The 17,172-nt window shown below is 35.5% G+C and overlaps 1 protein-coding gene across 3 annotated transcripts in view; it reads left to right on the top strand.

Annotated features, from left to right (window-relative positions):
- ITFG1 (integrin alpha FG-GAP repeat containing 1) overlaps window positions 1-17,172 on the top strand; it is an 88,132-nt gene that overhangs the window by 20,130 nt on the left and 50,830 nt on the right. For all 3 annotated transcript variants that reach the window (XM_055726821.1, XM_055726820.1, XM_055726819.1), the window contains 2 exons: window positions 5,621-5,682; window positions 7,727-7,811. In XM_055726821.1, the coding sequence (XP_055582796.1) occupies window positions 5,621-5,682; window positions 7,727-7,811 (147 nt within the window). The remainder of the gene's footprint in view (window positions 1-5,620; window positions 5,683-7,726; window positions 7,812-17,172) is intronic.

Below are 17,172 nucleotides of genomic sequence, written 5' to 3' on the forward strand. Positions count from 1 at the left end.
GTGTACAACCAAAGTTATATAAGTACAACTAAAAAAAAAAAGTAAATGTTTTGTCTTTAAATAGTGGTTTTTTCCTACTGGTAGGTCAATCCGTCATGTAAACAGAGGAAAATTTGTAATATCAATAGAGGAGAGTTAGCTTTAACTTGTCCTTAGGCTCTACGGCATTTAATACATTTTAATACAGTTGTTACCTTACCCATTCTGTCAATACACTGCAGCAGATTTGTAGTTCAGCACATTATTTACATATACCAATACGTACAGGCAGGCATGTTCATTACATGTAGGCGCGCACCTGTTCTTCCACATAAATGACAATTTTTTTAGGCATGTCTAGATTGTATGTATCTATGTTCTAATTGGGTATTGCCTTGTGCATTTTGATAGTGTTTAAAAATAGGGGCTTCCCCACTGCCCCTTTATTAACTTCATACTTCTGCAGTAAATGTGAAATCAAGCTGTAACGTAAGAATGTTGCTCAGGCCCTGGTGGCTTCTGAAGACAACTGTAGATGCTGAGGGGTTTAATTCCAAAATAAAGCCCTCTGACATTAAACAGAAAGGTCAAATCAGTCATTAGTGAAACGAATGCTCCATCTATAAATAGCACCATTTCTCGTAGCACTCAAAAGTGAAGGAAAATAACAAGGGTGATCAGAAGTGAACTTGGAGCAGATTCTGTATAGTTATGTTTTATTGCAATTTCCTAGTAGTCCTAGTAAGAAACAGCGATGTTTGGAAGTAAGGTTTGTAATGCTATCTACTTGATTTAGTAAGATTATCTGCAGTTTTCCAGTTGGGTGGAAGACTTCCACTCTCCCTACCTACCTCTACACTGAACTTTTTCTAACCTGCAGTTACATTTGCTTAGCCACTTCGGCAGAACTGAAGTTGTGGTGGAGCTGCTCTGGTATTCGATAACTTCAGACAACTTTTTTTCTTAGTGACCTAGCACTTGCTTTTGAAACATCCTTCCCAGCAAGGTCTCTTTGCTGTTTTAATTAAAATCTCCATCCAAATTTAGCCAGTTTGAAACAGGTTTTAGAAATGGCAACTGAGGTGGTTTTGTTGGTTTCCTTAATTGCTATTACTGTCCTTCTAAAACAGCCATCAGTAGTAAACGTACCCTAGACAGTGATTATGGAAACCTTCCCTTCCGTCGTGGCTGTGGACCATTGCCAGTGTTTGGATGCTTGACTGAGAGCAAGGGGCAAAAGGCAGAGGTGATGCACAGGACGTGGGAATAGAAGTTGGTAGGTGAGGAAGAAATCTAGGCGGAAGGTAGGGAGTTTAGATGGAGATGATGAGGAGCAAACACTGGATGAATTGCTGCAAGAAGAGCATATTAACAGATAGACTTAAAGTTATTGAAGGAGGACTGACCTAATGGCATGTGGAATCAGAGCAGCATAGTTGCATAAGACTGTGTTGAGGAGTCTGGGATTGTCTGTGTGAGGAATTCTGTGGGATAAGAACCAAAGACGGACCTGTTGTTGGGTGTGGAGCTGTTTGGTTGGAAACTGCCTATATGATTATTTCTGTATCTGAAGCAAAAAGGTTTTTCTTACAGGTTTATTTCTTACAAACTTGGAGAGAGCATTTGTTATTCTGAACTATGCAAATTGCCAAACAGTTATTTGGAGTGATTAAATTCCATTGCATTTTTACACTGCTGATACAAATAAATGTTTCACTTGCTTTGAAATCACTGACGTTCTTGATCAATATCAAAAATTACTTGTAAATATTAAGCATTCAATTTTATTTCAGTGCAAGAGGGTTTAATCACAGAAAAACACGTGTTAGAGACACGTAGCTTCTTAGAAGGCTTAAAGATAAAAAGAAGGACAATTGGCAATAACATACCAGCTGAATCGGTTCAGCAGGCTTTAGAACTAAAGGTGGTGTTGCTGTACCTGTACGAAGTTGTCCTATGGGAAATCACCATTTGTTGCTTTAACTTCGGAGCAGCGTGGCACTAGCTCCTCTATCCTATTTCTGGAAGATTTTCTGCAATCTGCCTGCCTTTGCATTTTACCCGTGCAGTGTAATATTACAGCAGCCTTGGAGCTGCTTTGGTGTGTTGGTTTCGTTGTTGTATATGATGTTATGTGCCTCAAGTTAGAAGAAAGAAGGAACGTGAAGAGGAACAAAGGGCAAAAGTAATTTACTAACTTTGAAGAGGAGCTGCTTTGGGGGTGGGAGGGAGTTCAGTGCAAAATAGGCATGTTGGTGAATTTAATCATTGTCAAGCTATTGTAGAGGGCCGTGTTCAGCCCTGATCTCTTGCAAACCAACGAGATGGTAGATTGCCTCCCCTGAAAACATAGCTGTATTTTCGTACTCTCCCGATGTGGAACAAGTGTTCCCACTAAAATACCTGGTTTGTACAGTGGCTGAACAAAGACTTTAAATCTAAAAGCACTTCCACATTTTTAACATAGTAAACATTTTAGATGCGTTCAATTATCATCTTTCTATTAGCTCTTTGTAATTTTACTTGCATTAAGTGTCCTGATTTATTCCTCCTACACTGCAGATAGCTAAATGTATTCTTTGATTTTTATTAAGTTGTGTGACATCCCAGCCACTGTGGTGTTCTCATGCCTTTTTTTTTTTTTTTTTTTTTTTTTCCCCCCTCTCTGAGTTTAATGTTTATTTTAAAGCTGCTTTAGATTCTGGTCCTAACATCTGGGATTTCACATGCTTGTTGTTCCTTGCCTTCCTGTATTTCAATTCCCAGTGTGTCATATTTCTGAATATTTCTATGCACTTATTATGAAATCAGATTAGATGAGGAGTGAAAAACAACTACTATAATGTGCCTCAGACTAAGAATGGAAAAAAATTGATTTTTTCAATGCATAAGAGAAATCCATTGCAAATATCTCTCTCACTCTTTACATACTTTTACGAAATAGGTGTATGTGTGTAATATACAGTAACTGTATGTGCTCTTAAAAACAATTCACTAATACTTCAGTGAATTTATAATGGCTGTGTCTCAAAATTGGGGTTAGTACACTTGCAGTTTACTTAGCTGCTGTTGTTGCCTAGTCATGTTGAGTGCCTGACTTTCTGTGGACTGTTGTAACGCTCCCAGAGACGAACAATATGAAATGTCTTTTGTGTCAGACATAGCCATTGTGCTCTCTGAGGAGCTGTAACTGATAAATTTACTCTTTAATGCTCAAATGAAAGCAAGATATATTACTACTTAGAGATAATTCAATTTGTAGTAGTGCTTATATGACTTCCCATTAAGACGTTAAGGGTGTTAATTTCTCTTTACTGAAGAACCTCCGTTGTAAGGATGCTATAGGTGGTACTGGGTTCTCCGATCAAAGAAAAGATGTTTTGTTTTGTGTTTTTAATGAGAAGTTGTCGTAGTATGCTGCATTGGTATAGGCTTTTAAATTAAGAATAATTGTTAAATGAAATGCCACTGCATGATAAATTAGTCAAGAAACAGTGCTGTGCTGATTTTGCTGGTTTTATTTTTAATTAACTTTGGTAACCTTAAATGAATTGGAGCTAAGGACTTTTTAATACCCCCAGCATAACTGGTATCTACCTTTTGTATTTGGTTTTTCCACCCTAGAAGCATAACTATGTTGCATTATACTTGAGGCATTTATTTAACCTAGTAATAACCAACTGTTCAGAGCTGAATTTCTAGCATAATAATACTGGGTGAATTATGTCTGGTGTTGGCAGCTATGCCGTTTCATCCAGTTCTGGGAGAGATTCACAAAACACGTATAAACATGGCATTGCTAGTAGGAATGCTGAATTAATGCTCCTCAAGATCTCTCCTTGCCTAGAGGACTGTGCAGAGAGAGGATTGACTCAGCAAGTAAAGTTGAGGGGTCAGCTCTGCAGTGCGTGAATTGAACCGCTCGGCAGAGTCAGAGGTGTGGTGGGGAGATGGTTATAGTGCCAACAAAACGTCTGCTGAAGGTTAGGCACCCCGTCATATTTGCTAATCAAATGCTAGTCCTTTGCTGTCCATTATAACTAAGTGTTATGTTATAGTAAGAGCCCCTTGTGGAATAATCTATGTATGATGTAGCCCATAACTGGCTGCTGGTTGCGTTACAGCTTGGACACACTACAGCCTCACTCAAAATACTTATATGAACCCCAAAAACTCTTTACAAAGATTTAATTGCATTTTGGCCTGTAGGAAAGTGAGTCACGGCATCTGTTGGTCCATGTTGCTCTTTCCCCCCTGTGAATGTATTAAAAGAGTTCTTGATGCTTTTCTAGTTTGTATCTGATAGTAACCAACAGTATTGCACAAACTTCCTTCTACATCCAAAGTTAAAATTTTAAAGTTTATGTATGTTTTCTAAGTTATATCTGTGTTATCTTCAGATTGTTTCCATTACTTCTGTCTCTTGCCTTCAAGACATACTTAAGTGTCAATACAATTCTTTCCAATGAAGCACACTATTATGCTTTTCATGTGTATGCCCTAAAGGAAACTGCTATTTCAGGTATTCAGGGGAATAAAATTAAATGGTACAACTTTCAGGCTGTGGCAGGGGGACAGGGAGAAACCTGTAAGCAAAATCTTTGTTGGCTTTTTTGTGTGTATGTGGGCTGTTTATTTGTTTGGTGTGAGGGTTTATGGTTTGGTTAGGTTTAGGATTTTTTTTACCCTGAAAGACAATACCCACTATGAGCCATTTGAAGTTCCCTGTACAGCAGTCCTCCTGCTTATTCAGTAAACAACCTCAGGGTAAAGCATTAATGTTGTTTTTTTTTTAATTAAATCACTTTTTTCTGCCTACAAAGTAACCATTGTGTTCTAACTCAAATAGTAGTATCTTAAATTGTGGAAGGGAAGTAGAACAATGAAAAAAATGCTTAAATCTAAAAGAGTAGTTTTCTTAAAATCTACTTCTTGACACTGGACTTCATAATTTTTTTTTCTAAACTTTTTTTTATTTTTACATAAAAGCTTTATAAAGCTTATTCTTCCCATTTTCCTAATTTTGGTGCTTTCCTAAATAGCATTGTCAGATAAATCCTCTGAAGCACTCATGCACTGTTTTGATGTTTAAGAGAATTTTAGTGTAAAGGAAGCCTGAAATATTTCTCTATTGCCTTTCCTGCTCCTGTGAACAGTATGTCTGTTGCTTAATTCAACATATCCAAAATAAAAGGATGGTTGGCAGGTTTTTACTTTTAATTTTGACTTACTAAAAATAAAACTATGTATACTTTTTCCTAGCTTTGAGATCTGTCTCAGTCTTTACTATTAAGAAATGTTCTTCAGTGTGTGTATATATATAATATCCAGCACTTACTAGCTCTTGTGAGGCTAAATTAATTTATGTATAAACTATACAAATGCCAAAGTTGAGAGCAGAAGGTATATTTATTTATACATAAGAGTATGAGGGATGAAAACAGTTTTGGGGATTTTTGGTTTTTAATCTTTTGCTTAAAAATATATATATACAACTAAACATCACTGGAATATAATATATTTATAAAATATATGTAATTTAGTTTTAATGATTTGTATTATATATCTTTATTGATGATTAAATATTTGTATGTGTAGTCTAATGTTAAATATTTTATTTCTCTTACATTTTTCCTTGCAGATTTGTTCCTTACGACATCACCAAATCCACAAAACGTTCAGTTTGAGACATGGGTAAATAAGGTAAGAGGGGAAAACCCAAATAACCATTCTATTAAAATTCAGACAGGTTAAAAAAAATAATTGAAAACTCATTTGATATTCCTTGTTTCAGGAATGAATGGAAGTGATGTTGAGGCACTAACTGCACTAGTGTGTTTAGACTGCAGAATATCGCTAGCAATCTTTTACTCAGCAAGTTTCTCTGCAGATTTTTTAACATGACTACTAAATAAATCAATCAGACTGCCTTCGTACACCATGGCAGGCCTCCTGTGTCATCAGCAGTTCTGGGAGGTTACTGACACTTAGCGCGGTGATTTATGAAGAAAAGGCTGATCAGGGTTTTTTTTTTTTCTTCTTTCTGTCTCAGAGATTTGATTTCTTTAAGTAAGCTTTCTTAGAACTGTAACTTCAGGTCTCGGGTAAGATTTTGTGGGACAAAGGTTCAAAATCTCACTTCTAACCATTACAATATGTATGCAGGTTACGGTTCAGAAAATCCTGAGTCCTATTTTAACCAAGTATCACAAATGCAATTCAAGGTTGGGGAGAAATAGATCAATGGATTATTTTTATTTCTTCATTGAGATTCAGCTTTTGTATTGCCTAACCTAGCCATGGTCAGTGAAGAACCTCATTGTTAATAACAATTAGTGAAATGAGTTGATTAGTTGATTCTAGCTTTTATATAGACTTAAAAATGAACAATTTTTGACTTTGACAAATTTAATTCTTGGGGGATTGAGCATTAGTGACTACTCAAAGCATTTGACCTGTTTCCTATAGGTTGCAGTGGTGGGTTTTTTAAATTTTCTTACATTTGTTTTGGATTTATTCTTACAAAACTTGGATATGTGTTTCCAGATTCATGTATTCTAAATATTATCCTACATTATGTGTTTTGTATGCTTGCTTTTTTAAAAAAAAATAATTAAAGATAAGATTTGCTTATCTTTAAAAAGGAATTCTATTCTTTGGAATCAATCAACCCAGCAAAATGTCATACAGATAAAATATATGTACGTATATATCCATCTTAAAATACCTTAATTGATCCATTAAAAGCACTTAAATTGCTCTACAAACCTAGACTAAGTAATTCCTTTCACTGATGCACCATAAAATGCTTTTAAAATGTTTGCCTAGACAATATATGCTTTTCTGGCCAACTGAGCCCAGAGCCTAGTCATCTTTTGTGCATGCAGATGATTTGCTTCCTGTCCCCGATCTGAGTCACTGTAAATTATACATCAACGTAAAGATATATATGTCAAACATCCACATACTGTTTCTGGAGTTGCATCTTCAACAACATTGAAGCCTACTAGCTGAGTATGACATGAGTAAGCAATATGGATGACTAAACATAATCCACAAAAGAGAATGTCTTTAAGTATACTTCTGTGCTTAGCACTTCATATAAGCTGTTTGCAGCTTCTAGAAAAGTGGGCCTACAAAAAGGTTTTAAATGGTTTTGTTCCATTTGTGATCCAGTTCTATGATAAACAAGGATCCAGCACTCGTTTTATTGTCTTTCTGACAAAACACTGGAATATGGTTTTCTGCAGGCTTACGTTTTATTAAGACGATTAAAACAATATCTAAACCAGACCTAATGTAAAATCAATTAATTTCCTAATTAGAAGGAAAATCAGAAGCTATTTTTAACAGGTGTGCAGGTATGGTTTTATATATTCTGTGTGTCTATAAACTCATACGTCAGTATGCATACCTGCACATTGGTGTTAATAATCACTTATTTATGATTTAGATTATATTGCTGAAATAACCCAATCTCTCCTTCCTTGTAACACAGCAAAATATATGGACAATTGTGTCTGAATATTACTATTACAGGATTTCTGTAAGATTCCATGAAGGATTAGAAATGGAAAAACTCAGTCCCTATTTTTAAAGAGCGCAAATTTTTTTCCATAGCTGAGATGTCTCTTTATTATCTATTTAAGCATGTTTTTATTTATATGTATATTCTTTGGTTCAAAAGTCAAACTTTATCACTTAGTCTGCAGTTCAGTTTTTCCATCATCTGTGTCCTGTTTGATAGGATGGGAACTTCTCTAAACTTGAAGAAACTGTGTATGCGCCTAGTGGTATGAAAGTTGTTGGACAGTCTGTGTTTGCAGATTTTGGTGAGTTATGTTCTTCTAAACTATCCTGAATGTTGCTTTCTTTTTCATATTTTGGTTAGCTACTCTAAATCTAAGAACAAATAAAGATGTTTAGCTCTAAATTATTTTTTTTTTACTCTTTTATCTTCAAAGTGTTCTATCTATTTGACTGTAAACCTTGAAATATCTTGGAATAAATTCAACTACATTCAGCTTTGGCTGTCCTAGTACATTTTGCATCACACACATCTACTTTTGAGTGCCACACTTAAGGACTGTTGCTTTGAGGCATGGTACAACGCCAATCTTATTTTATCAGACGTGTTTTGTTTGTCAGGATTTTGGTTTTTTCCCTAATCTTGTTCAGAAGATATTATTTGTGTAAATGTTCATCAATTCTTCACTTTTACATAAAATGCAAATTAATTAAATGACTTGAATAGATAAAGATTTTTTTAAATTTAAAGTCAGACTCCGTATTGGACCCAGAGTACAATTCTCTTGCTCTGTGCTGTCACTTAGAAGTATTATTAAGAGTTCTAGCAAAGCTGTTTACTGACATGTAACTAGAAGACACCTCTGCTAGATAGTTAATTATCCTTAGATCCTCATCTAGCAACTATGGATGGGTTTACAGATCCATAATAAATGAAATAAATTAGAAGCTGAACAACACTCAGAGTTCTTCTGTGAAATGTTTAACATTTTCCAGAAGTTTTTGTAAAATCTTTTACTGTTTATCTACAAATATAAACACTTGTATATATAATATCTGAATGAAAGAATAGAATACGTGTTTTGCTGTTAAAAATAATATTAAATGTGTTGGGGGTTTTTGTAACTATTTTCCAGGCTGATGTTGTGAATAGTGTATCTTAAAAGGTACTACGTAGAAATCTGTTGGGTTTTTTTAATTAGTATTTTTTTAAAACAATGGCAATGTGGAAAGCATTCTTTATGTAGGCTAATTTTATCTCTGTTAGGTAGCTAATGAGCCCAAATGATATATCATAATTGTAATTTATCATAGGAATTTTAATAAGCCCTGGGATACCTTTGCAAAGAGAAGTAGAACTGTTCAAATGTTAAAGTTTAAAATTTTGAGCGTGTGAATGAATTGTATACAGGGTGATAGAGCAGTGTGGTACATCCTGGTTTTGGTACAGCCACGATTATGAAAGACCACGGCTGGTATAGCTAGCTTAGCGGCGGGGGACTGCTGTTTTGGAGTTCCATCTCCCATTGTTTAATACCCTGCTCTGCTAATTATCATTGAATTAATCAGCAAAGCACTAGTGTGAGGCAGTAGTGGAGCAGTCTTTCTAATAAGAAGATGGAAGGGAGAAAAAACATGCAGGGACTTATGAAGGGCATGCAAGAAAACGTAGAGGGACAACGTATATGGCAAAGCAGATAGAGAGGTGAGGAATCATCAATATAATCTATGGGAGGAGATGCTGGCTTTTTAGAAGCTGACTATTTAGAACTGGTTAGTCTGAAAGATCTCAGCCATTTCATCTTTGAGAGAGCACCCAGCACAGATCTTGCAGTGTGAGGGTCTTGCTTCCTCTTCCTGAACAGCTACATACACACCATCATCTTTATCATCATTCCAGATCACTCAAGTTCATCCAGGGTGAAGGATGGGAAATGGTTTAATGGTCTTTCTGCCCATTAATTTTCCTAAGCGAGTGAAAAGAGATTGCTATAAGTATGTGTGTTTTGATAGAGGATCAAAGTTTATGCGGACAACTACAGGAATACTTATAATAGTGATTTCAGATTTACTACTGAGTACTATTACGACTTGAATTAATCTTTCTTCTGTTGTAACAGCGGGTAGGAAATAGAGTAGTGCATCAATTTTTTTTCATCTTCCCAGCATTAATTTAAAATAATCAAGACAACAAATAGCTATTTTCTCGTTGAATGAAGTTTTAGAGAACATTGTTTTAGTACCATATTCACTTCTATGTGTAGGAGTAATGAAGGGATATAATTCTAAATTCCATGTTCTTTATGAAATTCAGTCTGAAGGAGGTTGAATAATATACCACCACCACCAAAAAAATCCTCCCTACAGCAAAATAGTTCTGTGTAAGAGTGGCTATACAGTAATTAGTAGGAGGAAAAAAACTTCTAGTGCAAAGGAGGATCTTAGCTGAGTTCTGCTCATGTTCTTTATCATTCCAGTATTTTTAGTTCCGCACCAGTCTAACAATAAAGAGGCAAAATCTCACGCTACTAGAGTAACACTCTTATCAGAGTAACATTTACCCACTGTGCTTGTGCTATGTCTGCATATGTTTAGATACTTCAAAAGTTAGGCATTTATTATACAGATCTGCTTGTAGTGAGCTGAAGTTGAAGAAAATGCCTTACTAGAAATTGTTTGTCAGACCTGAACATCTCCTTTTCCGGTTTTCTGTTTCAAAAATGATGAAGTAATGATTGTCTTAAGTCGAAGGAAGTTAAGGTATGATGGTTTGCAGTCTGAAATAGTAATTTGGTTATCTGTAATGGGGCCTGAAAGAGTTTTCATTGCACAACAAATCAAAATGGCACAATGAAAACTTAAAATGGGATGCATTAGAAGATACCAAAGTAGCTTTTGCCAAACTGTGTGTCATACAGTAAGCAGAACATACCATACCACGCTCACTCTGCGTGCTGCAGGCATCTTGACAGTTGGCACTAGAATGCAGCTGCTGTGACTAGAAACACGTCCAATATACAGTCACAAGCGTGTCAAAGTCTTACTTCTGTGTTGCCTACCTCTGTTTTCTTCTACTATCTCGACATTTTCTGTACCTCACAGCTGATGTGCCAGCCTTGCCACTTGCTAAAGGTCTCAAAGGATTCCATAATTCTCTGTGCTTTCATTCTCTGCCACTTCCCATTTACTTAACTGTGTGCATGTTAGACTGTGGAATGATGTCAGGGCCAGACATGAGCTTGGGGGAATATGTCACTTGTCCTGCCACCTTCTTACTTACCCCTACCTTTCTATTTGTATGCTGTTGCATTTCTGCAGTCCAAGTTTCTAATTTATTGATCGTACCTACATCTTAGCAAAACATGTTTTTAGTTTCAAAAGGCAACTTTATTGAACGTTATTTTCTGCTTCCAAAAGTTTTATTTGAAGTACCCTTTCCAGCCATCAGTGTTTACCTGTTGCTTGAAAAAATGTGGGAGCTTTGAATAACGTCCTGACTGAGAACCTCTAAAGGCGACTGGTTTTGGATAAGGTTTCCTTTCTTAAACTAAGCAGGTTGAACAACAGCTATCAAGCAGAAATTATTTAGATAAGTGGCACTGGAAAAAACAGCGATTAGGTGACTCATGAGAAATTGTCACAGGTGTTAGTGTAATCTTAGCACCAAGTGTTCCTGAAGTGCTGAAATAATAAAGATTATTTTTTTTCATGAGAAAGAAACACAAATGTATGTTTGTATACATCTACGTATAAATATCTGTAAGGTCGACTACGTTTCTGTGTATACGTCTGTGTGTATACCTGTATGTATATTTTAATGGAAAAATTTGCAAAAGCAAGTGTATCTATATCAATATGTGTATGGTAATGTAGTAGACCTTAGACTTCATGTCTAAATTGGAACCTTTAAAATAAGTAGCACTCCCCTCAGTTACATGATAACAATGATTTGTACCTTAACGTGACCAAAGGACAGGGAACAGTTGACAAATTTGTATTGCCCTTTTGAAAATAAGTCAGAAATGCTTTGTGACACATTTGTTACAAATGGCATTTTAATTGATTAAGGTGAGCAGAGCCGGGCACTAGAGAATTCAGCACTTATTTGGCAGACACATTGCTCTAAATAAGTAAGGGCTGTTCATTATTACTTTTTCTATTCTTCTCATGTCACTATGGTAATTGCAGTGCAGTGGTTGCTATAGTAAAAATGATTAATCCTTCGTTGTTGTTATCTGTATGCTAGCAGAGGCTTTTTGTAAGATCTGTTTCTACTTTCTTTAGAGGAAACCATAGATGTTGGCTAGAATCCTGATAAATAATTGTAATTATAACGAGCTTTAATAATTGTCATTTAAAAAAGTGAAAAATTTTGTATTTGTTAAAGAAATTTAAGGATTTCAGTGAGATGCTCTAAAAATCACCAGTTTTTTAAGCAATGAGATGAATGTGGACCATACTTTGAACACACAAATATGCTGTTTTCTTGTTACTTTGAAGATTAATGAAATGTTTTTTAAAGTAGTGACCCAGAAGCAATTAGTATTGAATATTGTGCTGTTTATACAGTCTATTAATTCATTTTTATAGGAATTTAACATTATAACTCCTATTCAGCTATGATTGGTTCAGCTGGATATTGGAGACTGATGAATCATCCTTTGTGATATCTGATCTAAGACTGTAAAAGTGTGGTGAATCAGCCACTGATTTTGCTTAGTTTAGGCAAAGAAATCTGTTGCAGCTTGTATGTGAAGAGAATAGAAAATAGCTTTTTGAAATCGAACTTGCTTATACAGTTGATAGTATCCTTCTGAGCTCATACAACACACTCTTTACTTTCTCAAGGTAGCATTTAGCCAACTTGACCTCAGCTCTTTTACTCACTGTTTGTTTTTTTGGCTGCTGCTGTGTCTTTATCTGTGTGGTCTTCCCTAATTTATGAAGTCTGTGTTTATTCCTACTATGCAAACTAGCTTACTTTTTGACAGAGCATGGATTGGGATTGTTCAAGTTCTGTCCGAGTCTTGTAGTGACGTGAACTCCAATGTTTCTGATATTTAAAATCCAATTATCCAACTAATAATCTTAAGACAATCTTCTCTGTTCTCCTCCCTACCAAGCAATTGAACTGCTTCATATATGTTCACTATTTGTATGACATGGTAGAAATTATCACTTTTCTCATAGGAAATGATAGCTCATTATTGCCAGTTAGTTGTTTACACAGGATAAGAGTGCTTAACCTCTGCATTTTTTTTAAAATCATTCATTGCATTGTGCAAAATGCATTTGTTGAAAGATTTTTTCTTTTTTAAAGTAGGGTTTGATTATCCTGCAGCTGGTGATATCTCAAATGCACTACTTTTCTGCCTGAAGTTGCATTTCAGTTTTGTAGCTTTTAGTTTTGTGTATCAACTTCATTTTAGCATCTGAATTTATTTATTTACTTCCTTTTTTTCAGAATGTTGCATCCTCAGATGTAGTAGCTGTATATCAAAGGAAAAATTGTAATGGTGCATTTCAGTAAATAACCCCTTTATAAAGCAATTGTCTTTTGAGCACTGCACTGTGAAAACATACTCCTGTATGTCCATGCTCCTGTAGTCAGTAAAAGGATTCTCAAAGAACCTTAAGATGCAGGAAGACAGTACTTCTGTGTTTGAAACGCTCTGCATATGAGCAAAACTGTTCTTACTGTGATCAGTTTGGTGAAAAAAACCATAAAAGCTGATGGTAATAAAGAATTCCGAATTACTTTAGATAAGGAAGAAGTTGTTTTAGTGACAGATGTATTTCAGTTCATCTGAAACAGCAGTGCATAGAGACATACCAAGTTAACTGCCACTTGTGTTTTGAGTCCATGAAAGTATGTTTAAAAGCTAAACCCGTCTTACTTGTTAATTGGTAAACAGCAATGCTGTTCAGTGATACCTTTTCATTTTAATATTTGTCCTATTAGATTTCTATCATTCTAGAAGAAGATCCTGTATTGAGGTTTATGGCCATAGCTATCTGTTAGTCCTTTGTCATTCCTTTAAAAAGACAAACAAAAAAACCCCAAACAAACAAAAAAGTGCAAATTCATGTCCATTATAAATAATAGATCGTGTTGCTCTACATATGCACCCCATCTGACTGCCTTAGTAACTTAGGACAGGCATTAAGCTGAAGCAATTGTGTAAAGTCCATCTAGGAAACTTCTGAATACAGTGGCTTCAGATTCCTTTATTCATAGTCATCTTTGACCCCTTAGGGAGATTATTTTTCCATGCATCCATCCTTACTGTACATCCCTGTCATGTAATCATTTAGTATTTACCATCTTTTCATGTCATTCCTTTTGCTGTTTAAAGTGCTGCATTTCCTGATCTTTTAAGTCATCAATTCTGCTATGATATCCACAGAAATCCCACATTTCTGCAATGTTTCCCATCCCCTTGCGACTAAACTGTAGCTGCATACAATTGTGGCAATGGTATTACTGAAAATTCAAGTGGTATTTTCTCTAAAAAAGTTCTTGTTTTCCCTGAATTTGCACAAGATAAATCATAAATAATATAATATACAGTTGGGATTAAATTGTCTAATTTTGTTAAAGCATAACACCTCAGAGCATTTTAGCATGTCCTGGAAGCTGTGAGAGTGCTGTGTGGTGGGCTGAAACTGGCTGGAGTTACAGCCTTGAATGACCTGTGCTACTCAGTACTCTTAAGTAACTTAATATGTGTTCTTGACTCCCTCACAAATATAAACACTAATTCTGCTATTCCTTTCTCTCCAAGTCTTTATTAGGACTTGGATACAGTGAGATTTTTTTTGTCCACTTAGTTTCAAGCGTAGTTCTAAGGCAGCATCCTTTTTGGGGTGGGGGCAGAACCTGTTTCCCATATTTTGCAAAGTCCTTTCACATGTTGCTGACAAATTCTAACATCTGGGAAAGAAATTGATGTTGTCTCATATCAATTTTTGTCAGTGGGGTTTGTACGTTAAGAATTACTTTGTTTTCTTTCCCATAATAAAATTAGGAGTGATGTGCGTGCCACTTACTTGTTCTTTGTTGAACTTACTCTCCTCAGGATTGAATTGTTCTTTGACACTGTTCATGGTTAACATAACAAGAACTCCCAACCCAATATTTAGTCATGCAAGTAGCTTGCTTTAATTAATGTTAATCCCCTTCATTTGTTAGCATGTGAAGGTTTAATGCCATATGAGCTTTCAAAATGCATAGCATTTGATAGTTCCAAACTGTACAGTTTTCAGCAGAAAATACAACAGGAATTTCAGTGCTATTTCTTGTTTAGTGTGCAGAGGAGGGGTGTCTTATTTTGTATTTAATCTAACTTCCTTTTCCTGCTTGGATTCCGGTTAGTACATTTGATAACGGTCTTTCTATTTAAGGTAGAAGACCACACTGTTGGATCAGAGGCAGCCTGGAAGTCTCTTTGCACAGTTTGCTGGCACGCTGTGTTTAAATGCTTTTCTTGCAGTGGAGGTGTGAATGTGGATTCTTTGGAAGGATATAGACAGATTTACAGTCAGGATTGATTTAGTGTGAAGGAAAGCGTTACAAGGTTTTCTTTAATGTCCACAGAACTCTGAGTCACGTGAGAGCTCTTTGCATCTGTTTTTTGAAGTTATGATTCACTTTTTCTAGAAGCAGCTGACACCGATTCTTTTAATAATGCATAATTATCTTAGTAATTTATTATAATTGTCTCTGTCATTACCATCTCATTGAACACCTAAAGGCAGAGAGTGACAAAAGAATTCTAATCATTTTATTACTTCAGAAGATAAATTTAAGATAATCAGCTTTCAAACAAAATGAAGTTTTGTTTGAATATCAAACTCAGTTGTGCTGGTTGTAGTCGTCTTGTTTTGAGCACTACCATAACAGGGCTTTTTTTCTCATTTTCTTACTGTTCTTTAGAACTTTAAATGGAAGGCTCATGAGAACGGAGAATGAGAAGTGTGCAAAGCCGTGAGGGAGAGATGCTAGCAAGCTATATGCATGGAGAAAGAAAAAGCACATAAAGCTTCGTTAGGTTGTATTGTATTAAACAAGAGATGCCTTACGCTTATTTGGAAATCAACAGCAGAGAAAAACTTCTTGTCTTTTATTGTACTATGTTGAGGACTTGTTTTTCTCACTTTTTTGAAGGGAACTGTGAAAACTACATCGATGGAAGGTCTGTAATAATACAGGGACCATGGCTAATTTAGAATGTGTATTCTCAAGAGAGAACAGTAGGTGTGCAAGGCACGAGGACTTGTGGTATATGAAGTGTCTTGCTTTTGTGTAGCATGAGGTTCGGAATTATGAAAGCTAGACTGTTCTCACTGCCTTAGCCTGCATAGTTAGTTTGTTTCTATTTTCCAGAAAACAATTTCTTTTTAACACAACTGTAGGAAGTTATAATAATCAGTCTATCATCTCAAAAAAAAGAAAAAAAAGTTGATTCAATTTTTGGTTTTACATGAGCAAAAGTAAGATTACACTGCAGCAGAACTATGTAGCTGTTTAAAAAGATTTGGAGCATACACCCAGTGAAAGCTGTTTTGCTCTTCTTAACTACAACTTTATCTTGCTATATTAGAAAACAGTTTTGAATTGAGTGATCACAGTACTTGTCATTTTCCCAGGTTCTGTTCTACTTTCAGAGCCCCTGTTGGAAAGTAAATTGTACAAGCATGTGCAATGAATCTAATAACCCTTGAACTTGGTTGCAAAATACCACTTTTCTGACACCTTTTTCTTTTTTAAAGGAATTTGATGATTTGGATCAGATATTTTTTGCCTGTGTTTACTCATGCTAAGTAAATTATATGCGTGTTTGCTTTAAAAGCATGTCTCTGATACAGCTTAGATGGGAAGAAGTTCATTATGTATGTAACTTTTTTTTTTTTAAGAGTGTAAAAGAACGTCATAATTCATCAGCAGTCTTTGTTAAAAAAAAATACCACCACAATTTGGTAGTGGAAGGTTACTATTGTGACCTGTTGTAGGTTACAATACTATTGTATTGTAGGTCCTGCTGCCTATTTGCATATTTAGCCTAGTTACTTCATATGTATTTCTCTTTAATTATGGACGGATGTAGGTGATAAGTTATGAGACAGAATTGACTTGAGTTTGGGTTTGTTGGGGTTTTTTCCCATCACAAAAGATCTATGCCAATGTGAAATGATAATCCAGTTCAAATTGAAAGGGCTAAAAACTAATAGACCTGCTACAGCAATTTCTTAAACATCAGAGCTGAAACTACACAAACCCTAGTGCCACCATTACAAATTAGCAGACAGCACAACATCTACAAGAGGATGAGCAACTCAATGAGATGCCGGGACCTCAGGGTCAATGCATCTCTCGGAGTAGCTGCTGAGACAGTTTGCTGTTTGTGCATTTGTTTTAAAATGTGTTTATGCTACAGTACATTAGCATTGCATTTTGAATATATATCACTTTTTAATAACATCATGTTGTTCTTCTGATTTACAAGTTTTTTGCTTCTTTCTCCCACTCAAATTTACTTCTAGAACAGATTGAAAAAATGTGAGCTGGTTTTTTTGCAACTGTGAACATTCACAATCAATGTTAAAGCTTCAGCTGGAAGTAATTTTTCTCATACAATCTCTGTGTATGAGGTGTGCTCCCAGTGG

This window comes from Falco cherrug, chromosome 14, assembly GCF_023634085.1.
Source record: "Falco cherrug isolate bFalChe1 chromosome 14, bFalChe1.pri, whole genome shotgun sequence".
Lineage (NCBI taxonomy): Eukaryota > Metazoa > Chordata > Aves > Falconiformes > Falconidae > Falco > Falco cherrug.